At 38.0% G+C, this 21,968-nt stretch overlaps 1 protein-coding gene across 1 annotated transcript; it reads right to left on the bottom strand.

Annotated features, from left to right (window-relative positions):
* Positions 1 to 405: 405 nt before the first annotated feature.
* Positions 406 to 20,604, bottom strand: LOC121417305 (zinc finger protein 271-like). The gene is made up of 6 exons (XM_041610962.1): positions 20,449 to 20,604; positions 10,786 to 10,974; positions 6,902 to 6,997; positions 6,166 to 6,245; positions 5,153 to 5,729; positions 406 to 2,333 (listed from the first exon to the last, which is right to left on the bottom strand). The coding sequence occupies exons 2-6, from the start codon at positions 10,919 to 10,921 to the stop codon at positions 442 to 444; spliced, it is 2,781 nt and encodes a 926-aa protein (XP_041466896.1). The 5' UTR covers positions 10,922 to 10,974; positions 20,449 to 20,604; the 3' UTR covers positions 406 to 441.
* Between the last annotated feature and the right edge of the window lie 1,364 nt (positions 20,605 to 21,968).

The raw sequence follows: 21,968 nt of genomic DNA, 5'->3' as shown, positions 1-21,968 counted from the left end.
ATCAGATAAAAGCAGTTTATTTCCACCTGGAATATCTATATTGTGTGGAATTATTTGCCCACCATCAATGAACTGTTTGCAGTTATTTTGAGAGAGAAATTATCAGTTCTCATCGAGATCATCAACATCATCAACCTGTTCAATGAACACGCTTCAACCCATGGATTGCTGAAATTGACTGTTAATCATCATCAACATCGTCTTCACGGACATTTCAACTCGTTACAGTGACTCTTATTATTCATCGTACTTCAACATCAGTTTCATCATCGCCATCATCAATAAGGAATCTTCCCAGCCTACCTGGAATATATATTGGACTATAACAGTGAACTATAACCCTGGATTGTACATCAGACACTTCAAGAGATTAATGTAAGATTATTTGGTTTTATTTTGTTTAAGTACATGATTTATTTCCTGTAATAAAAAAAGGGAAATTTAAATTAAATCTTGTTTGTTATTTGTTGCAGTATCGTAGCAATATGGCGTTTCACCAGTGTGGACTCGTTTATGTCTTCTAAGGCTACTTTTTCGACTAAACACCTTACCACATTGAACACATCGAAAGGGTTTCTCACCTGTATGGATGCGTTTATGATTTGTGAGATCATTAGATTGATTAAATGCGTTACCACATTCATCACATACATAGGGCTTCTCACCTGCATGGATGCGTTTATGTATTGTGAGAATGGATTTTTCATTAAATGCCTTACCACACTGATCACACTCAAAGGGCTTCTCATGAGCATGGACTAGTTTATGGGTTGTGAGGCTACCTTTGTGATTAAACATCCTACCACACTGATCACAAACATAGGGCTTCTCCCCTGTATGGATGCGTTTATGTGTTGTAAGATGATATTTTTCACTAAATGCCTTACCACACTGATCACACTCAAAGGGCTTCTCACCTGTATGGATTCGTTTATGTCTAGTAAGATCTCGTATTTGACTAAAAGCCTTACCACATTGATCACATACATAGGGCTTCTCACCTGTGTGGATGCGTTCATGTGTTTTAAGATAAGATTTATGCTTAAAAGCCTTACCACAATGATCACAGAGATAGGGCTTCTCACCTGTATGGATACGTTTGTGTACTATGAGATTTTTTTTTGCATTAAATGCCTTACCACAATGATCACATACAAAGGGCTTCTCACCAGTATGGACTCTTTTATGTATTGTAAGAGTATATTTATGATTAAACGCCTTACCACATTGATCACACTCAAAGGGCTTCTCACCAGTATGGACTCGTTTATGGTTTGTGAGGCTACCTTTCTCACTAAACACCTTACCACATTGATAACACTCATAGGGCTTCTCACCAGTATGGACTCGTTTATGTCTTGTGAGGCTACCTTTTCGACTAAACACCTTACCACATTGGATACATAGAAAGGGTTTCTCACCTGTATGGATGCGTTTATGATTTGTGAGATCATGAGATTGCTTAAATGCGACACCACATTGATCACATACATAGGGCTTCTCACCTGTATGGATGCGTTTATGTGTTGTAAGATAATATTTTTCACTAAATGCCTTACCACACTGATCACACTCATAGGGCTTATCACCTGTATGGATTCGTTTATGTCTGGTGAGATCTTGTATTTGACTAAAAGCCTTACCACATTGATCACATACATAGGGCTTCTCACCTGTGTGGATGCGTTCATGTGTTTCAAGATAAGATTTAAGCTTAAATGCTTTACCACACTGATCACACTCAAAGGGCTTCTCACCAGTATGGACTCGTTTATGGATTGTGAGGCTACCTTTATGCCTTAACGCCTTACCACATTGATCACACACATAGGGCTTTTCACCTGTATGGATTCGTTTGTGTATTATCAATGTATTTCTAACACTGAATGCCTTACCACACTGATCACACTCAAAGGGCTTCTCACCAGTATGGATTCGGTTATGTCTAGTAAGATCTCGTATTTGACTAAAAGCCTTACCACACTGATCACATACAAAGGGCTTCTCACCTGTATGGATTCGTTTATGTCTTGTGAGATGATATGCAGTAATAAATGCCTTACCACACTGGTAACATACATAAGGTTTCTTTTCAAGTATCATAGTTTCCTTATTTCCTGTTTTCAAAGTTCTCTTTTCACCATGCATAAAATCATTAATTTCACACATGGATTTTTTTATTTCTCCTTCAACAAACTGTAGAATACGTTCCTTTGATGCATACGAGGGCAAGACAACACCATTAAGCCCATGTTTGTACTTGAGATGCCTTGATAAGATGAGAGGAATAGCATAGACTGATCCACAATACTCACATCTGTAGATTCCAGAATCTATTAAGAAAAAACAATACATATGCATCAATAATTTTAATGATTCATTGAGGAGACAGGTGCCCTATTACGTTAATCTATCATTGAACTAAAACTCACCTCCAAAACACGGTAACCTATGTATCTCAGGCAACCCCTATTTCATCTTCCTCGTGTAAGAACTTCATTTGCCAAAAGGAATATCACTTTTACAGGCCCTAAATTTTGGAATGCCCTCCATGATGATCTTTTACATTCACCCTCAATATATGTCTTTCGACGAAAGCTGAAACACCATCTTCTCAAGGACTATACTTAGCACGAACTCAGTTGTGTACCTTTTTAATTAGTTATAGCCTCATTCCATTTGCTTTACAGGTTTATACCAAATTGATTTTTTTTATGTCTTATTCTTTCATTGCTCCTCTATCGTCGTTGCGCGTGGGTTGTCTTAATCCTTGAAGATGTCCATTCATCTTATTGCTGCCTTATGCCATAAATTTTCCATTTCCCACTCTTAGCAGTGTTTATTTCCATTTTTCTACAGGCTCGAATTCAATTCAATTTGTTGCTTTCTACTCTTATTTCTTCCTACTCATCATATATGTATTTGTGTATCCCTATTTTTTGTTTACTTTTTGTTTGCCCTTTTATTTTTCCCTCTTGTCGTATTGATATTTTTACGGGACTCTCACTGCATATTCCTTGGAGCCTTCAACCAACAAGCTCTGCTTCTACTTTTGGCTCCCCATATCTTCACCTCACATTTTCTTTCACTGTCATTATATCACAACAATTTACAAGAATGCATTTTAGTACTTTTTTTTATATATTAAATATACTTTTCATATTTCACGACATTTATTTATGCTTACCTATAATAATTTGTATTGTATGTTATTATTGTTTGTTTTGTATAATATTATTGTTGACACTGTTGAAAGTGTGGTATGCTTGATATGAATAAAAACCTTGAACCTTGAACCATGAACCTTGATTTCGTTTTCCCCATTTAATAAGTGGTCAGCACCTTGCAGCTTCCCATGAGAGATTATTTCCTTCAGCCGTACTCCTCATTTTCTTACATCCGAGTTTAAACTCTTCCTGGGGTTTTGCCCAAAAAGGATAGGAAAAGATAGGAAATTATACTTGTTTAAAAATAATTCCTTGTCCAAAAGTCACGAATACCAAAATGAAAGTCTGAACAACGCAAAATTACGCAAAAATTGCGATGCAAAAAATTTTAACTGAAAACTAGCCCTGCAAGTTGCATAGCGCTGGACACATGAGGAGCTAGCTGTGCTTTTTCTCTCTAGCTCTCTCCCCCTCTTAAAGGGGAAGTTCACCCTGACAAAAAGTTTATTGTAAAAATAGCAGAAAAAATAATAAAAAATATTGCCGAAGGTTTGAGAAAAATTCATCAAATAATTAAAAAGTTATTAGAATTTCAATTATTTGATTTGTGACGTCATATGCGAGCAGCATTCCTACATAGCGAATGGTAAAAAATCAAATAAATGTCATTTTCTCAGAAAATTGAAAATGTTTTTCACTCTACCTTTTGTATATCAATAGACAAATCATTTCACACCCGATCATGAATAGAAAACAAAATTAAGTCATCAGGAACCATACAAAATTTGAAATTCATGCATTTTATATTACATAACAAATGTGGCAGCTGCTCGTCTATGACGTCACAAATCCAAAACTTTGAACTCTAATAACTTTCTTACTTTTTAACGGATTTTCCTGAAAACTTCACCAATATTTTTTACTAATTTTTCTGCTATTTTTACAACAAAGTTTTCTTCAGGGTGAACTTCCCCTTTAAGGAGGAAGATTACAGTGTGCCCCAATTTACGTTATCTCAGTTGTGTCCAAAGTTTTATCAAGTATATATGCTAGGTTTTCATCCTGCTATATTATTGTGCTGAAAGGACTAGGTATGTTACAAAGGGCAAGAATAACACACACAAGGTACATGTATCCTTGGAACATGGGAGCATTACATGAAAGGATTTGTCAGATATTTTATCCTACAAGTACTGTTTTATCTGACAGTTACTATGGTAACAGCGCCTCTTTGCCAATCATAATCAAGGAAAGCTGTCAGATGTGAGAACTTGTCGGACGAAAACGTTCATGGAATTGCTCCTCAGATCTATAACATTCCACATTTCGCAACATATTAAAATAAAACATTTGCCAAAGCTGTAGTTGTCCGAACCATAGTATCACACATGACAGTCGAAACCCATTTTAGAGTAAATCAGTCTCAAAGTTTACTATAATTTCCACACTTTGTTCCCCAGCCTTACAACTTAATCCTTGAAAGAAAAATATATGATTGGAAAGATCAAAACAATTGCTTGACATTTGTAACTTCATTTATACATAAAACCAAGAATCAGGGAAAATATCGCAAAAGAGCTACATACTTATGATTTTGGTTTGAGCCGTTTATATTTTCTTTGTACAAGAAAGACATAGGAAAAACAACAACCCTGACCGTGAATTCAATGCGCGGTTTCAGTCAAAACATATTGCTGTTCCATCTGCAAAGTCAATGATGGTTTGGCTTACCATGTATTTGCATATTAAGTGAGCACATCTGTTTTTTGCTTTGCTACTGTACTCGTTTCCAATGGAATTTGCACATTTTATCAACAATTTGTACAGCATCGCCATGAAAATCCCAACATATTCCTGTTGCATTCTAGTTTTCAAGAGCCAAATTAGGAGATGGACTATAACATCAAGCGCCCCTTTAGTCATAAGCAAATTTAATTTTTCAGGGTATGGTTTAAGATTTTACATGTAGGGCCACACACGCTTACCCTTTTCATATATGGATGTGAATTGGGTTGGAGTCTGGCTGCCTCCTGAAGCTTCTTCTGCCTTCTGATCACATGACAGAATGATCTGATCACCTGACATGGTCCTATGATCACCTGATAATATTGGATTGGTTTGTCTCTGAGTAAATTCATCATAGTTCTTACATTCCAGATCAGAAATTTCCCATTCTGCATTGTGATTAGCCTCACATATTTCTGTCTTCTGCTCACATGACGGAGAGACGAGATCACCTGACTTGGTCCTCTGATCACCTGATGATATTGGATTGGTTTGTGTCTGGGTAATTTGATCATAGTTCTTCCATTCAAGATCAGTAATTTTCCCTTCTGCATTGTGATTAGCCTCACATATTTCTGTCTTCTGCTCACATGACGGAGAGACGAGATCACCTGACTTGGTCCTCTGATCACCTGATGATAATGGATTGGCTTTTGTCAGGGTAATTTGATCATAGTTCTTCCATTCCAGATCAGTAATTTTCCCTTCTGCATTTTGATTAGCCACACCTAGCAGATTGCCATCATCATCATACTCGGCCTCTACTTTTATAGTGAACTAAATGTAAATAAAAACAAAGAATAAAAAAAATCAACTTACTAAACATTCCAAAAATAAAACCAAACATTTTGACATGTCAGATCATGCAACAAAAAACATGCTAAGAAGAAAATATTATAGAAATATAGGATTATATAAGTATATGCCAGAACTTAGCTCAGGACATCGTTTCATAAAACTGTTCGTACGTTAAGAGCGACTTCAAGAAAGACGGTGAACCCTTCCTACATGCTAAATCATCGCCAATAACATTTACCACAACAAAGGATCACCAGTCATTCTTAAAGTCGCTCTTAACTTACGGACAGCTTTATGAAACAACCACCTGGATTTAAAAATCTATTATGTTGTAATCATTGGCAGTTAAGAATGTACTAATGTGTCCTAATAAGCTCAGAGACATGCAAATATTTTCTTGCATACTCGTACTTACTGTATTCAAATTCTCTTTATGTAACTCATTCTTCTCTGTATGACATGTATATCCCTGTTGATTATGAACGTCAGAAGACCCTAGAGAAGAAAAGAGATGGATTACTATCTACCTGCAAATATATATAGATATAGAATGATTACCATGCATCCAGTAATCACTGACGCATGGCTAGCCATGCATCCGGTAATTACTTATGCACAGCAAATTTACTGGATGCATAGCTAGCCATGCGTTGCCAATTACTTACGAATGGCCGTAAATATTGATTTTTCTCCAGAAAAGAATTCTATAAAACAAATGATACACAGGTTATTGTATATTAATCAAAAGCCACAGCCATTGCTGATGTAATTTACATAGTCACTCAACTTCAATTTTTGTTACATACAATAATCTTCCGGAATCATCATCCTCAATTCCAATCAATCAGCAAAAAAAATTTCTGACTCTAGACAATTGTGAATATTTGTAATACATCATACAACACATGACTCCTTAGGCCTTTATACCTGAAAGACAAGACAATTAAAAATCACATCAAAATTTAGTGTGTAACTTTCACAAAGAAGGTGATATTCTTTTCATTTTTTGAAAGGACACAAAAAAAAATTTACCTTTGCATAAATTGCCCCCAAATCATTATCTGTCGATACAGCAAATCACAATTTCAGTGTAACATTCTGTTGATTTTATATTGTTAGGTTTCATGTAGAAACATGGTACATTCACAAACCTCTTGTCTCTGTCCCCTTATCCTCACTTTCCTCATTTATCTCTTTATGAATTCCTTGCTGACGCTGCATGAACATTGGTGGGTTGACCTTTACCCCTGTGTATTAAAAGCAAAAATTGCCTTTTCAATGTTGGTATGAAACACCAATATTGACAAAAAACAAATAAACTCTTCATGCGTTCACCTGTAAACCCCCTGTGTGTTGCATTATTTTAGCGTGATCCCCTCTACGCAGTATAATACACTGTTATTCAGGGTGCAGTAACTTTTTATCTGATCATTTAGAAAGAAAATGTTGGGTAGCAAACCTGTAGAGTGTTTCCTGGGCTTTCTTATCGTATATAAATTTATTGGATAAATTATGGAAAAATGTATAGTAATTTACATTTTCTAAATGCTTTCTCCTAATACTTCCAACAAAATTTGTGCCATGAGTCACAGACTCCTAACAATAAACCTGGCCGTGGTATTGTTTGTGAGAATGGTTTTTATTGATTTTCTCCCCTCCTTTTTCAATGAACTTCCTGGCTGTGATCAGGATGTATTGATTTTTTGTGAAAACTCAACGATTCTGTAATTTGTAAACTGCGATAATCCGTCGAACGCTAAACTAATGTCACGCGCCATTGGTCGATCGCTACACATGTACGGTATACACAAACGCCAGGCTATACATTGTAGCTAGTCACGCTCCGTGGCATGCAATTGTTCCAAAAACAAAGGGACAGAGGACGTCTATGGGAAATGTGTGGTTGTGCAAAAATGCGAACAAAACACGCCTACGGATGTGCAATAATGCGAACGTAATGCATGAAGAGTTAACTGACATTATTCAAACAAAATTCCCATGAAATGCTAGCAAAACTCTGCTAGCAAAACTCTACAAGCAGGGGGTTCTGTCTAATCTGTCATAGAGCTGTTCGTAAGTTAAGACTGAGTTTAAAGGACAAGTCCACCCCAATGAAATGTTGAAATGAATACAAATAGAATCCAATGAGCATACCAATGAAAATTTCATCAAAATTGGATGCAAAATAAGAAATTTATGATACTTTAAACTTTCTCTTAATTTCACAAAACAGTCATATGCACATCCTGGTTGGTATGCAAATGAGGAGACTGATGATGTCATCCACTCACTTTTTCTTTTATTACAGTATGAAATATTTCATTTCTCCTTATTGCCAAGTGAAACAAACATTAATTCCTCACTCAACATGTGGATCATTGTTTGATAATATATGTTTCTGTCAAGTTGGCCCTTATTTTTCTCACTTTCAAAATAGATCTAGGAATGATGAGGTTCCAGGGCATCTATTCAATAAGCCAGTTCGTAGTTCCTTTCTGCGCATGATCAAAAGATTCTACGCATGATCAGAAGAAGGTCATTTACGCGTACTAAATTGAAATGGTGCTTTAAAAGCTAATGAGATAAGCACCAACTTTGATGTCTTGATTATTCATGTATTCTTTTGAATTGTCGTTTTCATTTACATCCACAAAAAACAACAATGCTTCCACGAACGACTGGTATTTCACAGTTTGCAAAGTACATTGTGCAACATGCTAAGATATGCATTTAAAGTAGGAATGCAACAAATGCCTTCATTAAGTGTTCATTTGTGTGCTATTCTAGTCACCTGGTCTATTCAATTTCTTCATCCTGCTATGTAAGGCAAGCTTACGTAATATCTTGCTTTGAAATCTGCCTATCATGATGAAAGAAATGAAAGGTCATTTGACCAAAATTTCCATGAAGTAACTACGAACTGGTCTATTGCAACGATTGATTTTGTAGATATTTTATGCCTACTTAAAAATTTTACTTGGCTTGTAGAAGTATTTAAAAATCATGTTCAGATCACATCTAAGTATTTTAGTTTATAAAGTAGGTTCAGTTTTGTAGGTATTGTACTTAAAGAAAAATGAAACCTTTGGAACAAGAAAGCTTATGAGCATTTGAATATTGCAATCACTAATGCAATGGAGGTCCTCTAATTGGCAATGCGACAGAGATGTGTGATGTCACTTGTGAACAACTTTCCCATTACTTTAGTATATATTTCACTTAAACTGCCTCTATTATCACATCTATCAGAAGATCATGGATTCTTTCTATAGGAGGGCATGTATTTACAGATTTTAAAAGAATACATTAATAATAATTAATATAGGGTATTTATATTGCGCACATATCCACCTTGTTTTATTTGAAATTATTTATTGGTATATATGCACATAGGTTAGGTGCTCAAGGCGCTCCTATATTACCCGGCTAAGCTAGGCGTTCATAGCGCACACAGCTTTTTAAGGAATTACTTCCTACCGGTACCCATTTACCTCACCTAGGTTGAGTGCAGCACATTGTGGATCAGTTTCTTGCTGAAAGAAAATTACGCCATGGTTGGGATTCGAACCGTTTCAAAGTCCGAAAACTAATCCACTGGGCCACAACGCTCCATAATGAATAAAGAGTTTGTATCACCATAAGAAAGAACAAAAAGAGACATTTTGGGGGTATTTTATAGTCCATCAAAGGGAAAGTTGTTCACATGTGACACACATCTTTGTCGCATTGCCAATAGGAGGATCCCCATAGGATTAGTGATTGCAATATTCAAATGCTCATAACTTTCTCATTATTCGTCCAATTTTTCTCAAACTTTCTTTGTTCTTCTTCTTAGATTTTTCTATTTCCACCCAAGCCAACTTGTTCGAAAGGTTTCATTACCCTTTAACACTTTCATTTGGCTCGAAGAAATATTTAAAACTCATATTCAGATCACATCTAACTATTTTAGTTTATGAAGTCAGATTTAAGCAAACCATTGTGACTTCATGAAGTTTGAGCCAAGAAAAGTGCAATGACTGTATCCATGTGTGTGCAGTATGCATGACTGCGTGTATCATAACTAATGTTGCACACAAGCCAGACTTAACTCTAATTCTCCCGGGGGGGGGGGAGATTTTTTCGCGATATATCTGCCGCGCAAAATTTTTTGACCTCGCCGCTCTCTGACTTTTTACTTTCAAGACTCGCGCAAATTTTGAGACCAAATTTGTGACGCCCGGGCACGTGGTTCCGACATTACGCAACATTATGTAAGTGCATGTCAGACCCAAAATTGCTCAGAAACGTGATTTCATGTACAAATCCAATGCAAATTGTGTATTTAGCCAAAATTCATAAATGTATCATTATTTCTACTTTTACTGATTAAACTTAATTAATTTTGCCTTGTTTATGGTCAGAATGAAGTCTGGAGTGATTTCCATCGAAAAAACAATAAAAACAAAGAAATACATAAGAAATTAGAAAAACAATAAAATACATAAGAAATCGGTCTTGAAATCAGATTTTTTTTCATTTTTAATTGTTAGAATGCTATAAAGAATATTTTCACTAAAAAATAGCATTCTAGGAGCTTTATTAAGTGAATCAGAGCAAAAAGTATGATTTCATGAATAAATTAGCATAATTAATTCATATAAAATAAAAATATATGAATTCAGTGAAATTTACCAATGCAACTGCGTAGATTACATTATTCTCTACCATCATGCAAATTTTTGTTGTGATCGTGCAATCCGCGGCCGAGATCTTAAGGGGGGGCCATAATGCCCCCCCCTCCGGGAATGACAAGAATCAAAATACCCCGGGAGATTTAGGGTTAAGTCTGGTAGGCAAAATTACAGTTGAATACCAAAGATGGTTAAGTATTTTACTCGAGCAAAAATGCTGAGTAAAATACTTAATATTCTGGCCTAAGAATCGAATTGATTACCGACCCAGGTCTTGAATTAATCTAATAACCAAATTTCAATGACTCATTTTTTTTTCCAATGAATGGAAAAAAGTTCTTTTGACAAATTACTGCACCTACCAACTTTTACCATCATCTCATAGTTTTCCTTGACATTCTGGATACAAATCCGTTCGTAATCGCTGATATCTGCCCATTCATTGGCTGTGAAGTAAACCTGGACATCTGAATATTCATCTTTCTTTGGCAGAGGCATGGTGATTTCACTTTACACGTTTGCAAACTGAATGCACCGAGATATCTCTGTACCTAGGATAAGATGGAGACAGAACCTGTGAGAAAGCTTTTAAAAAAATAACAAGTGGAAGGCCTCTGGCAGTCTCGCCTGCATTACACAATTCGATACACAGCAGTGCTGACTTTGAAAACCGTTCATGAAAAATTACTCACAAAAGAAAACATTCATATAATAATTGAATATTCAGTCCATTGACCCAAAATGACCTTTGACCATGATCATGTGACCTAAGATGTGTGTGAAACAATCATTCATACAACCCTTGTGTCTATGTTTCATGAACTACACATAGATCCATAAACTTTCTAAGTTATGATGCCAATTCAACAAATACCCCAACATTGCCAAAGTTCATTGACATTAAATGACCTTTGATCGTGGTCATGTGACCTGAAATGTGCACAGGATATTGAGGGATACATGGTTGCTCTTTTGTCCAAGTTTCAAATTAGTTATGATGACAATCCCACAAATACCCTCAATATTACCAAAGTCAAATGTATTGCTGTACACATGCATGACCAAATTATTTCCAATCACCCCCTATACAAGTTTTTCTCTGTATGCGGAATAACCTCTTAATAATAATAATCCGCTTTTATATAGCGCTTAATCCATCGGAACGACGTTTCTAAGCGCTGAAGCCTGTAAAAAAATTGTTTAAGATCTGTAAAGCCTTTACAGATCTTAAACAATTTTTTTACAGGCTTCATTTACACATTTTGGCCCTCAAAACAAGTTGTCGCCAGAATATGACCCTTACCTTAAGTTTTGTCTACTAGCTAACAATAAGCTTAACTACACAAAACTTAACTTATGGGTACTGCATCCCCCCCTGCAAAACAGTTATGGTTTAAAACTGGAAAAAAAACATCCCTTCAAACCCTTTTTTTGGTCACGCATGTGTACAGCAATATATTTGACAGCCCCCCCCCCCCCCCCCCCGGCTGGACAGTTCTCAGTTAACGGGGGTGATAGTAAAAAAATGTCTGTAATTGTTGAATAAATCCCCAGAAACGACGATTATTCCTGTCTAGATTATGGCATCTTGCTCTCTGATACTTCTACCTGTGGGGAAATAAGGTTGCCAATGACCAATTGATGTTTGACTCATTTTCTCTTGTTCTTTGGGGGAAAAATGCTTGATTTTTTTGACACTGTCACTGGCATTTAGACTCTATATTCATAATATACCTTGGCTATCTTAAAGATCTAGACCACTTGTCTCAGCGCTCGTTTCCAACTGAGCAAAGCTGTCCAATATTTGGAGCCAAAAGAGGTCCGTTTGGTAAGTAAATTATCATTTTCTGATTTCTATATCAAAATTATTGATAGAAATAATTAAAATCCGCATTTCAGCAGGTAAAATAAATTATTTTATCAACAATTAAGCAATTATTTTGGGATCTAGAGCGCGATTTAAATCGCCGAAATTGTTCGCGGCGCACAACACTTTATGTGTCCAATATTTAGAAACTGCGTCCAATTTTTGGCAAAAAACAAGTTTCTGGTAATTAGTAAATTATTTTCCATTTACCATAATTTTTTCCATTATATTTTTTATGACAATAACATTCAAAATTTGTACTACTGAAATAAACATGATTTTCATTTGATTCAATGGTTGTATTTTTGTTTTGGTCCAATTATGCTTAAGTGTGACTGTCCAATATTTGGGCACTTTTATCGGAACACAGAATCCTGACATTGAGGCACAAACTGCACTGGACCCTCAAAAAAGGAAAAGTTAGACCTCTATGTTGCCTTCGGTCTCAGTATCCATCAGCCATTTTGTTTTCAATTTTGACAGCGGGAGTACGAACTAGACAGAACTTAAGATTTCCTTTTTTTGAAGGTCCAGTTTGTACATACGTGCCTTGATGTCAGGATTTTGTGTCCGGACAGACTTTCTTTCATTCATATACCATCAAGGTAAGTGCATATTTTTTCACCCTTTTATTTGGAGTGCTATTTGTGACCACATTCTACCCCATTTTGGAGAGTATGTTTGACTTGTACGGACGAGTCCTGGCCCTGCCCCTGGGCTCCTGCCCACTTTGCCAGAGCTCCATCCCTGTCCCTGGGTTAGGGATTGCCATGATCGGTCGATCCGAATCACGCTGCATCGTTTGAACTTGACCACACAATGCACTGAATGAAATTAACTAGGCATGCATTCTCCTGGTTTAAGTCACCACTCAGTTCACTGCCGTTCATTTCGTCAGCGTGGCGACTTCTTTCCTCTCCCATTACCTCAAGTGATGTTCCTGCAGGCTCCACTCCACTTCTGCTCCACCTACCCGAACATCAAGTCGGTGACTTTGTTTGGATACTCGGAGTGGCAAAGTTGGGGAAAAAAGGGATATTCATTGCAAAAATAATATGAAAAAGATGGCTCAGAATTGAATAATTCTGGCATTCCATCCCGCGCCATCCAATACAATATAAATATTCATGTTGTTTGACCTGCGACCTGCGCATGCAATATTTTGAAATCGGCCGAGGGGTCTTCTAGCATCCAAACAGGTCAATATACAGAAAATAAAGAAGATCTATTCTATTTTCTTTTTTGAGCCGTGAATGATACGTGCGGGGAATTACTGGAATATATATGCGCCGATCGTACGCGATGTTTTGAAATCAGCGGTGAATAATACGTGTGAGGAAAAATATACTGGCCCAAAATCACCAATTTTTAGGATAATCGGATGATGGAAACGGAGTGAAATATGGGTGAAGAGTAAGAAATTATAAGGATAACTAGTTTTCTCATATTTTTTTCTTTAATCCTTACGACAAGAGTGTCGCTAAGACAAGCACATAATACGCTTGTCTGTACCGCCAAAAAATGGAGCCATTGGTCAAGCAAGAAAAGTGGAAGATGGCGACTTCACCTTTGACCTCCTGACCTCAAAATCAAGAGAATTGCTAGGATCTATGCTAGTATTACACACACCAAACTACATGAGCCTAATTAAGTTCAACTAAAGTTATTGCATTAACTAGGAGTTCAGAAGGATAAGATGAAAACATGTCACTCTGATCTTGACCGTTGACTTTTTGACCTCTAAATCGATAGGCTTGCTGGGATCCATGCTCGTATCATACACACCAAATTATATGAGCCTAGGTTAAGTTCAACTTAAGTTATTGCGTTCATAAGGATGGCAGAAGAGTACAACGAAAATAGGTCACAGTGACCTTGACCTTTTGACCTCCCAATCAATAAGCTTCCCGAGATCCATGCTAGTATCATACAAACCAAATTATATGAGCCTAGGTTGAGTTAAACTTAAAGGTCAAGTCCACCTCAGAAAAATGTTGATTTAAAAAATCAGACAAGCACAATGCTGAAAATTTCATCAAAATCGGATGTAAAATAAGAAAGTTATGACATTTCAAAGTTTCACTTATTTTCAACAAAATAGTTATATGAACGAGCCAGTTACATCCAAATGAGAGATTCGATGAAATCAGTCACTCACTATTTCTTTTGTTTTTTATTGTTTGAATTATACAATATTTCAATTTTTACGAATTCGATGATTAAGACCTCACTGCCTGAAGCACAAAATGTTAAAAATGATGGAATTTCAGGTGTTCAGGGAGGAATGAAACTTCATTTCACATGACAATGATGAGAAAATACAAATATTTCATATTTCATATAATAAAAAACAAAAGAAATAGTGAGTGATGTCATCAACTCTCTCATTTGGATGTAACTGGCTCGTTCATATAACTATTTTGTTGAAAATTGTTTGAATTATACAATATTTCAATTTTTACGAATTCGATGATTAAGACCTCACTGCCTGAAGCACAAAATGTTAAAAATGATGGAATTTCAGGTGTTCAGGGAGGAATGAAACTTCATTTCACATGACAATGATGAGAAAATACAAATATTTCATATTTCATATAATAAAAAACAAAAGAAATAGTGAGTGATGTCATCAACTCTCTCATTTGGATGTAACTGGCTCGTTCATATAACTATTTTGTTGAAAATAAGCAAAACTTTAAAATGCCATAACTTTTTTATTTTACATCCGATTTTGATGAAATTTTCACCTCGTTCGTAGGATGAGTGGTACCATCCACTCATTCAATGAACAAGGTTATGATATAACGGTAACATCCTGCCTGTGGGGAATTGCCAATGCTGAACTATTTTGGTGAAAGGCATTGGATACAGCCACACGCGTGTGGTTATATCCAGAACACCTATCTGTGGATACCGCCACACGCCGCCAGTAATAACAGTAAAACACGTACCGCGGTATGTAGGTCTGACCGTCTATATCACGATCAAAATAACCTCATTTCTTCATTAAATTCTTACATTCTAAACCCCTTTGATTTCTTTAAATCGTTTCAATTTCATTCTCACCGTCTTCTTTCCTTGCTTTTCTTGTCTTGTTACAAAAGGCCGCCTGTTAAATAGCAAATTTCCACACTTTTTCTACTTGTGTTGATTCTCTACTGAATCTAGGCTATGTGCGCGTACGTACGAAACCCAAACTGTGTATGTCTACTACTGCGCTGCGCTAACGCTGTATGGCCTTATGGGTCTGCCACCGCGAAGGAAGCCAGAATCGGCACAAGTAAAAAAAGAGAATTTGCTGTTAAACAGACGACCGTTTGTAACAAGACAAGAAAAGCAAGGAGAGAAGACGATGAGAATGAAATTGAAACGATCTAAGGATATCAAAGGGGTTTAGAATGTAAGAATTTAATGAAGAAATGAGGTTATTTTGATCGTGATATAGAGTCAATAGACGGTCAGACATACGTGTTTTACTGTTATTACTGGCGGTGTGTTCTTCTTCTTCTTCTTCTGTGTAGTCTGCTTCCTTCAATCCTGAAGATTCTTGCAGAACTTGGTGAGGTGTGTGTCACAAGGATAAAGTGCATGTGCCAAATATATACATGGTGCAAGTAAAAACAGGTATTGATCTAGCTGTTGTTGCCTTTCGTCAGTTGCAGACGAAAGGCTTCGGTTGATGGTGCTGTCACAACATTTACTGGGAGAGTGTTCCACATCTTGATGGTTCTGGGGAAGAAAGAGCATTGATGTTGTTGGGTCCTTGATTGAGGCATCAGATATCCTTGAGTGTGAACAGCTCTTGTTGATCTGGTACATTTGGTGATGTATGCATCAGAGTTGAATGGGACAAGCTCGTTGTGGATCTTGTAGAACATCACAAGGCGAGAGATTTCCCGTCGTTGTTGAAGGGATGTCCATCCTAGCTCCTGCAGCATCGATGACACACTTGATGTGTTGTGATATCGATTCAGCGTGAATCTAGCTGCTCTGCGTTGGATCATTTCAAGCTTGTAGATGTTCTTGGAGGTTGATGGATCCCAGACAGTAGATGCATATTCCACCAAAGGTCTGACGAGTGATTGGTATGCTGTAGCTTTCAACTTGGGAGAGTTTACTCGCAGGTTTCTTCGTAGGAAGGCAAGGGTGTTGTTAGCCTTTTGACAAACATTGCTGATGTGACTGTTCCACTTCAGGTCTGATGTGATAGTGACACCAAGATACTTTGTTGCTTCTACAGGAGTAAGGATAGCACCTTTGAGTTTATACTGGTGTACAATCCTGTTTCGCTTCCTGGTGACTGTGATGACTTCACACTTATTGGTGTTCAATTCCATCATCCACTTACTGGTCCACTCACATAGTCTGTTGAGGTCTTGTTGTAACTGGTCAGCATCAGCATCTGACTGAACTGTGAGGTAGATGATAGCATCATCAGCAAACAGTCGAACTCTTGACTTGAGTTGATCAGGCAGGTCATTGATGTAGTAAAGAAAGAGACAGGGGCCGAGGACAGAGCCCTGTGGCACGCCTGAAGTTACGTCGACTTGAGATGAACTACGACCATCCAGGAGCACCTGCTGTTTCCTGTTATGAAGAAAGTTAGCAATCCAGCGGTTGTTATGTCCTCTAACTCCATAGAACTCAAGTTTCCGGAGAAGGCGCTGGTGACCGACCTTGTCAAAAGCCTTGCTAAAGTCCAGCACTAAGATGTCTGTCTGCTTTCCACCTTGAAGGTTGTTGGTCAGATCGCTTACCAGTCCTAACAATTGTAGCTCACATGACCTGTGTTGTCTAAAGCCATGCTGAAGAGGGTACAAAATATCCTGGTGGTTTCCATGCTTCATGATGTTACTTGCAAGGATATGCTCCATCAACTTACATGCGATGCAAGTTAGTGAGATGGGTCTGTAGTTGCTTGGTTCCGCTCTATCTCCCTTCTTGTAGACAGGCACTACGTTGGCATTTCTCCAGTCCTCTGGTATCTCCCCGGTGCTATAGGACTTCCTGAAGATATCCCTCAGGGACGGTGCGATAACACCTGATAGCTCCTTGAGTACTCGAGGAGTGATGCCATCAGGACCGGGTGCTTTCCTTGGCTTCAGGTTGTCAAGCAGTTTCTTGATACCATTCGTTGTGATGATGACATCTGGCATGGTTTCATAAGGCGAAGAAGGGGGAAGCAAGTCAGGAGGCACTGGAGTCTCTTCAGTGAATACTGATTGGAATTGATGGTTGAGTGCATTGGCCTTATCAGTGGGGTCAGTAAGCTTCTTTCCAGCTGATTTAAGATGGGAAATTCCTCCACTGTCACTTCGGTTGAACTTAATGAAGCTCCAAAATCGTTTCATGGCCATGAATTGATTGTCTTCATCATCAGATCCATCAAAGATAGACTCAAGATATTTCCAGTATTCTTTCCTGATCTCTGACTGGATGATCTTCTTAAGACTGTTACTATACTCTTCAAGGTTATATGGAAGAAGTCCTCTGGATTTCAAGATGTTTTTACATTTCTTGACAACCCTACTCCTTTTCTTGATGAGCTTTCTAATTCTTGCAGTCACCCAAGGTAGGTTGGCTCTGGGCTTCAACATTGCATGAGGAATGTGTGCCTCTATACCATTCTTGATTCCTGCTTGAAATATGTCCCACAATTCACTAGTGGAGGCTCCCTCGAGCTTGGATGATATTTCATCAGCTACTTTTGACATGCTGTCCTTGAACCCTTCCCAGTCTGCTTTGCTGTAGACTGGAACCTTTCTAGGCATTTGATGTCTTCTTGATGGTTTCATGTCAAAGGTGAGCAGAGGACAGTCATGATCCGATATGCCAGGAAGAACACACACGTTGAAGGCAAGGGTGGGATTGTTGGTGAGGAACAAGTCCAGAGTGTGATGCCGTCTTGTAGGTTCTTCTACGAGTTGGGTAAGGCCATGATCATCCAACATTTCCCCAAACTTATGATGAAGAGCAGGATGGCTGCACGCTTTCACTGTCTGGCTTGTCCAGTCCCAGCCTGGAAGGTTAAAGTCGCCCCCGATGACAACAAGCTGACTTGAATTCAATCTTGACAGTGATTGTTCAAGCGCAAGCAGGCTGGTTTCATCACCTTCGTGTGGTTTGTAGTATGATGCAATATGAAGCGTCCTGGATCCAGCCATCTCAAGCTTGCACCATACAATCTCGCAGTTTGTCTCCAGTTCTTCGACTCTGCTAGAAATCAAATCTTTCTTGGCTGCGATAAAAACACCTCCATGGGCATCGCCTGGTCTGTCCCTCCGATAGATGTCATATATTTCAGTTTGGAAAATTTCATTATTTAGAATGTTATTTGAAAGCCACGACTCTGTACCTAGGATGACATCTGGGTCATGTTTTGCGATGAAGACTTGAAATGACAGTTTCTTGGCCCGAAGGCTTTGACAGTTGACATTAAGTATTCGTAGCTGGCGTCCCTTTTCTTTTGTAGCCTTTCGAAGTGGTGCCATATTGGGTCTGGTTGGAGATGAGGCACGACGTGGCAAGTCAAAGCTTTCGTCCAGTGATAAAGAGGTAGACGATTCAATACCATCATGATCCAGGGAGCTGTAGGCATTTTCTTCACTGATATCAGCCAGTCCTGAGACAGAGAGGTTGGATCTGCTTATGTTGTGGATACCGCAATGATTACATATCCAGACCACTGAGCTGTTTCCAAAAGTATTGTACTCCGTGGAGTTAAGTCCTCTACACTCAGAGTGGAACCACAGTTCACATGGTCCTTCACATTGTACACCCTTTGACTTCCAAGTCACTGCCTTGTGACATAGGCCACATGGAAATTTGGGCTTCCTGGGCATGACCAATATCAGATTATTATTACAAAGTCAAAAATAGCTGGTTGAACAGTAGGCTTGTTCTCGTATCGAGAAATTTAATTTAATTATTTACCACAAGCCATAAAGCATTAACATACTGACAAACCCGCTAATAATGCTTCATGCATCGTAGATATGAAATTGTGATCATCAATATGATGGGCAAGAGAAGGGCAAGAGTCCAATACAGAAGACTAAACAGAATAACATGTAGATGTAGCCTTCAGTTTTCAGCCACCAATAGCAATCAATACATGAATGAAGTTATGATAAATGTCACTCAGCAGCTATTTTCAACAAGTACAGAAGGGCTTTGTTTCTCACATCAAAATGCCCTGAAAGCTACAGAAAAATTGGCACATAAAAACCTGGTATCTCGATCTGGTTTTTCTCTAGATGAACAATGACTTGTGCTTCATCTCATAGATAGGCTGAAGTCCTTCCAAGCCAGCAGTGTGTCAGCTAAAACTCTGTTATGAGTTGATCATCAGACACTCAAAAGCAGTACATGGGACTGTACTACATATACCATAAATCATGCCTTCAATCCTTGATTCCAATATTGATCCTCAAAGTTCCTTTTCATGCAGAAATTCTCTCCAAATAGCAATTATGTGACAGATAATGACATCCTACACTAGATTCTTGAATGGATTCCTGAATATTGATTAGGATGTGGAAGATATTTGTAGATTTTGAGAGGAGAATTTTAGATACCCCTTACCCCAGTGACACACACACACGTGTGGCGGTATCCACAGATATGTGTTCTGGATATAACCACACGCGTGTGGCTGGATGGTAAAGACACACGCGTGTGGCTGTATACTGCCTTGTTGAAAATAAGCAAAACTTTAAAATGCCATAACTTTTTTATTTTACATCCGATTTTGATGAAATTTTCACCTCGTTCGTAGGATGAGTGGTACCATCCACTCATTCAATGAACAAGGTTATGATATAACGGTAACATCCTGCCTGTGGGGAATTGCCAGACACAATTTAAAAACTCATTTTAAATATCACTTTTGGGACCAAAAATACTAATTTCCATACAGTTTCAATTTATTTTTCATTTCATTAGTAACTTGGGGGGAATTTTTGTATTCACCAGAGCACTAAAAAACACACTCACACCCACTCAGTACTCATTCAATGACAATGTCAATGAACAATATTAATAAATCACTCACTCAGTCATGTCAGTCACAGTCACAACTCACACACTCACAGTCACAAGTCACAACACGATCACGAGAAGAGAGGTGATTTATTTTAGGATAAGGCCATTAACTCACCAAAAATTATTCCGACGAATATTCTACATTGGAAGATTGCAAAAATCTGCGTTGATGCTGATGGATTTCTTGTCGGACTGAGAAAAAAGTGGAAATTGGAACGCAGTGGCCGTGTACGGTGTCAGAACGGTCGACGGCTGGTTTTGCATTTTCAGATTTTTCCTTTTCGATTTGTATTGTTAAGCGTACTGTATAATGAAAGTATGGAAAGCTAAATTGTGCGCGCAAACTTTTGGCCAATCGCGAGCGCGCGCAAGTGGTAACTGATCAGTACTACCACCCAAATGTGACACTTCCCTTGTATTTGCTGGATTTCATGTTTGAAGCTATATCTCTATACAGACAAGTGTCCATCGACTGACTGAGGGGCCCTTGTAGGAGGAAGTGCTTCCCACAAGGGCCCCTTTTTATTTTCCACTTCAGGTAGGTTAAAGGCGTTTGTCCCCGGTTTGTCCCCTGGAAAGATCAAACCTCAAGATGTTGATGGACCTGAATCCACCGACGGGACATTCGTAACCCCGTAACTCTGGTACGGATGTGGGAGGGGGCTCTTCTTTCTTTGCCTGTCTCTCTTTCAGTCATTCCAAATCAGTTCATTTTTCCCTATCTTATCACTTCTTGATCTCATAAATCCTTTCTTCCTCTGTCTTTACGTACTTTACGGGTCAATAAAACCCCAGAAAATTATCATAGGCCACTGAGATTATTGAATTGTAAAGAAAAAAAAAACAAATATAACACAAATGATGTTTGGTACACTGAAAATTCAGAGTACAGAAAACTTGTTAAAAAGTTAGCCCCTCCCCCCTTGTTAGAATGATTTTCTTAGATCATCGATCAACGACCTTATAGTATTAAATGTTTTGTTTTGTTCGTTTTTTCATAGAAAAAAAGGAACGAATATACAAGAAATGATTGAAAAAAAGGGAAAAAATGAAAAATGAAAATGATATTAGTCAATAAAATTGTTACCCAACTCTTTATACAGTGAGTGGCAAAAATAGTCAATTATGACTTATTGCTAAATAAAAACAAGGAATGGAATGGACTATTATCCTATTGCCCACTGGATAAGGGCCCATATCAATTTGTTGTGTACAAAAAACGCTCCTTTTATAAGGCATAGAAATGGGACGTTTAACGCACAGTCACTAATACGCGCCGCTGTCTTCGCATCGTGCAGGCAATCTACGTGTATAGTGGCGGGCTGCTACATTGTGGTGCAGGGGTGTTCAACTTACATATCGTGAGCGCACTCAGCTGCGTGTTTTCACTTCTTCTCCTTTCTCTCCTTTTCTTGTCATTTTTCCTCGCATTACTTGTTTTTATAAATTTCCCTCTCACTTTCCTTGTTTTCTCACTCCCTTCAGTTTTGTAACTCTTCTTGATCACTTGCATTCATTGGCACACCCCCCGGTCAAAAGTGGTACGGTCCTATCCAACATACACTCAAGTCGTCGCTGTACGAATAATGAAAACGTGCAAAATTCTTCACGCGCTGCGTTGCCTAGCTATGCGTG

Source organism: Lytechinus variegatus, chromosome 6 (genome assembly GCF_018143015.1).
Source record: "Lytechinus variegatus isolate NC3 chromosome 6, Lvar_3.0, whole genome shotgun sequence".
Lineage (NCBI taxonomy): Eukaryota > Metazoa > Echinodermata > Echinoidea > Temnopleuroida > Toxopneustidae > Lytechinus > Lytechinus variegatus.
This window is presented reverse-complemented; position numbering and strand designations above follow the sequence as displayed.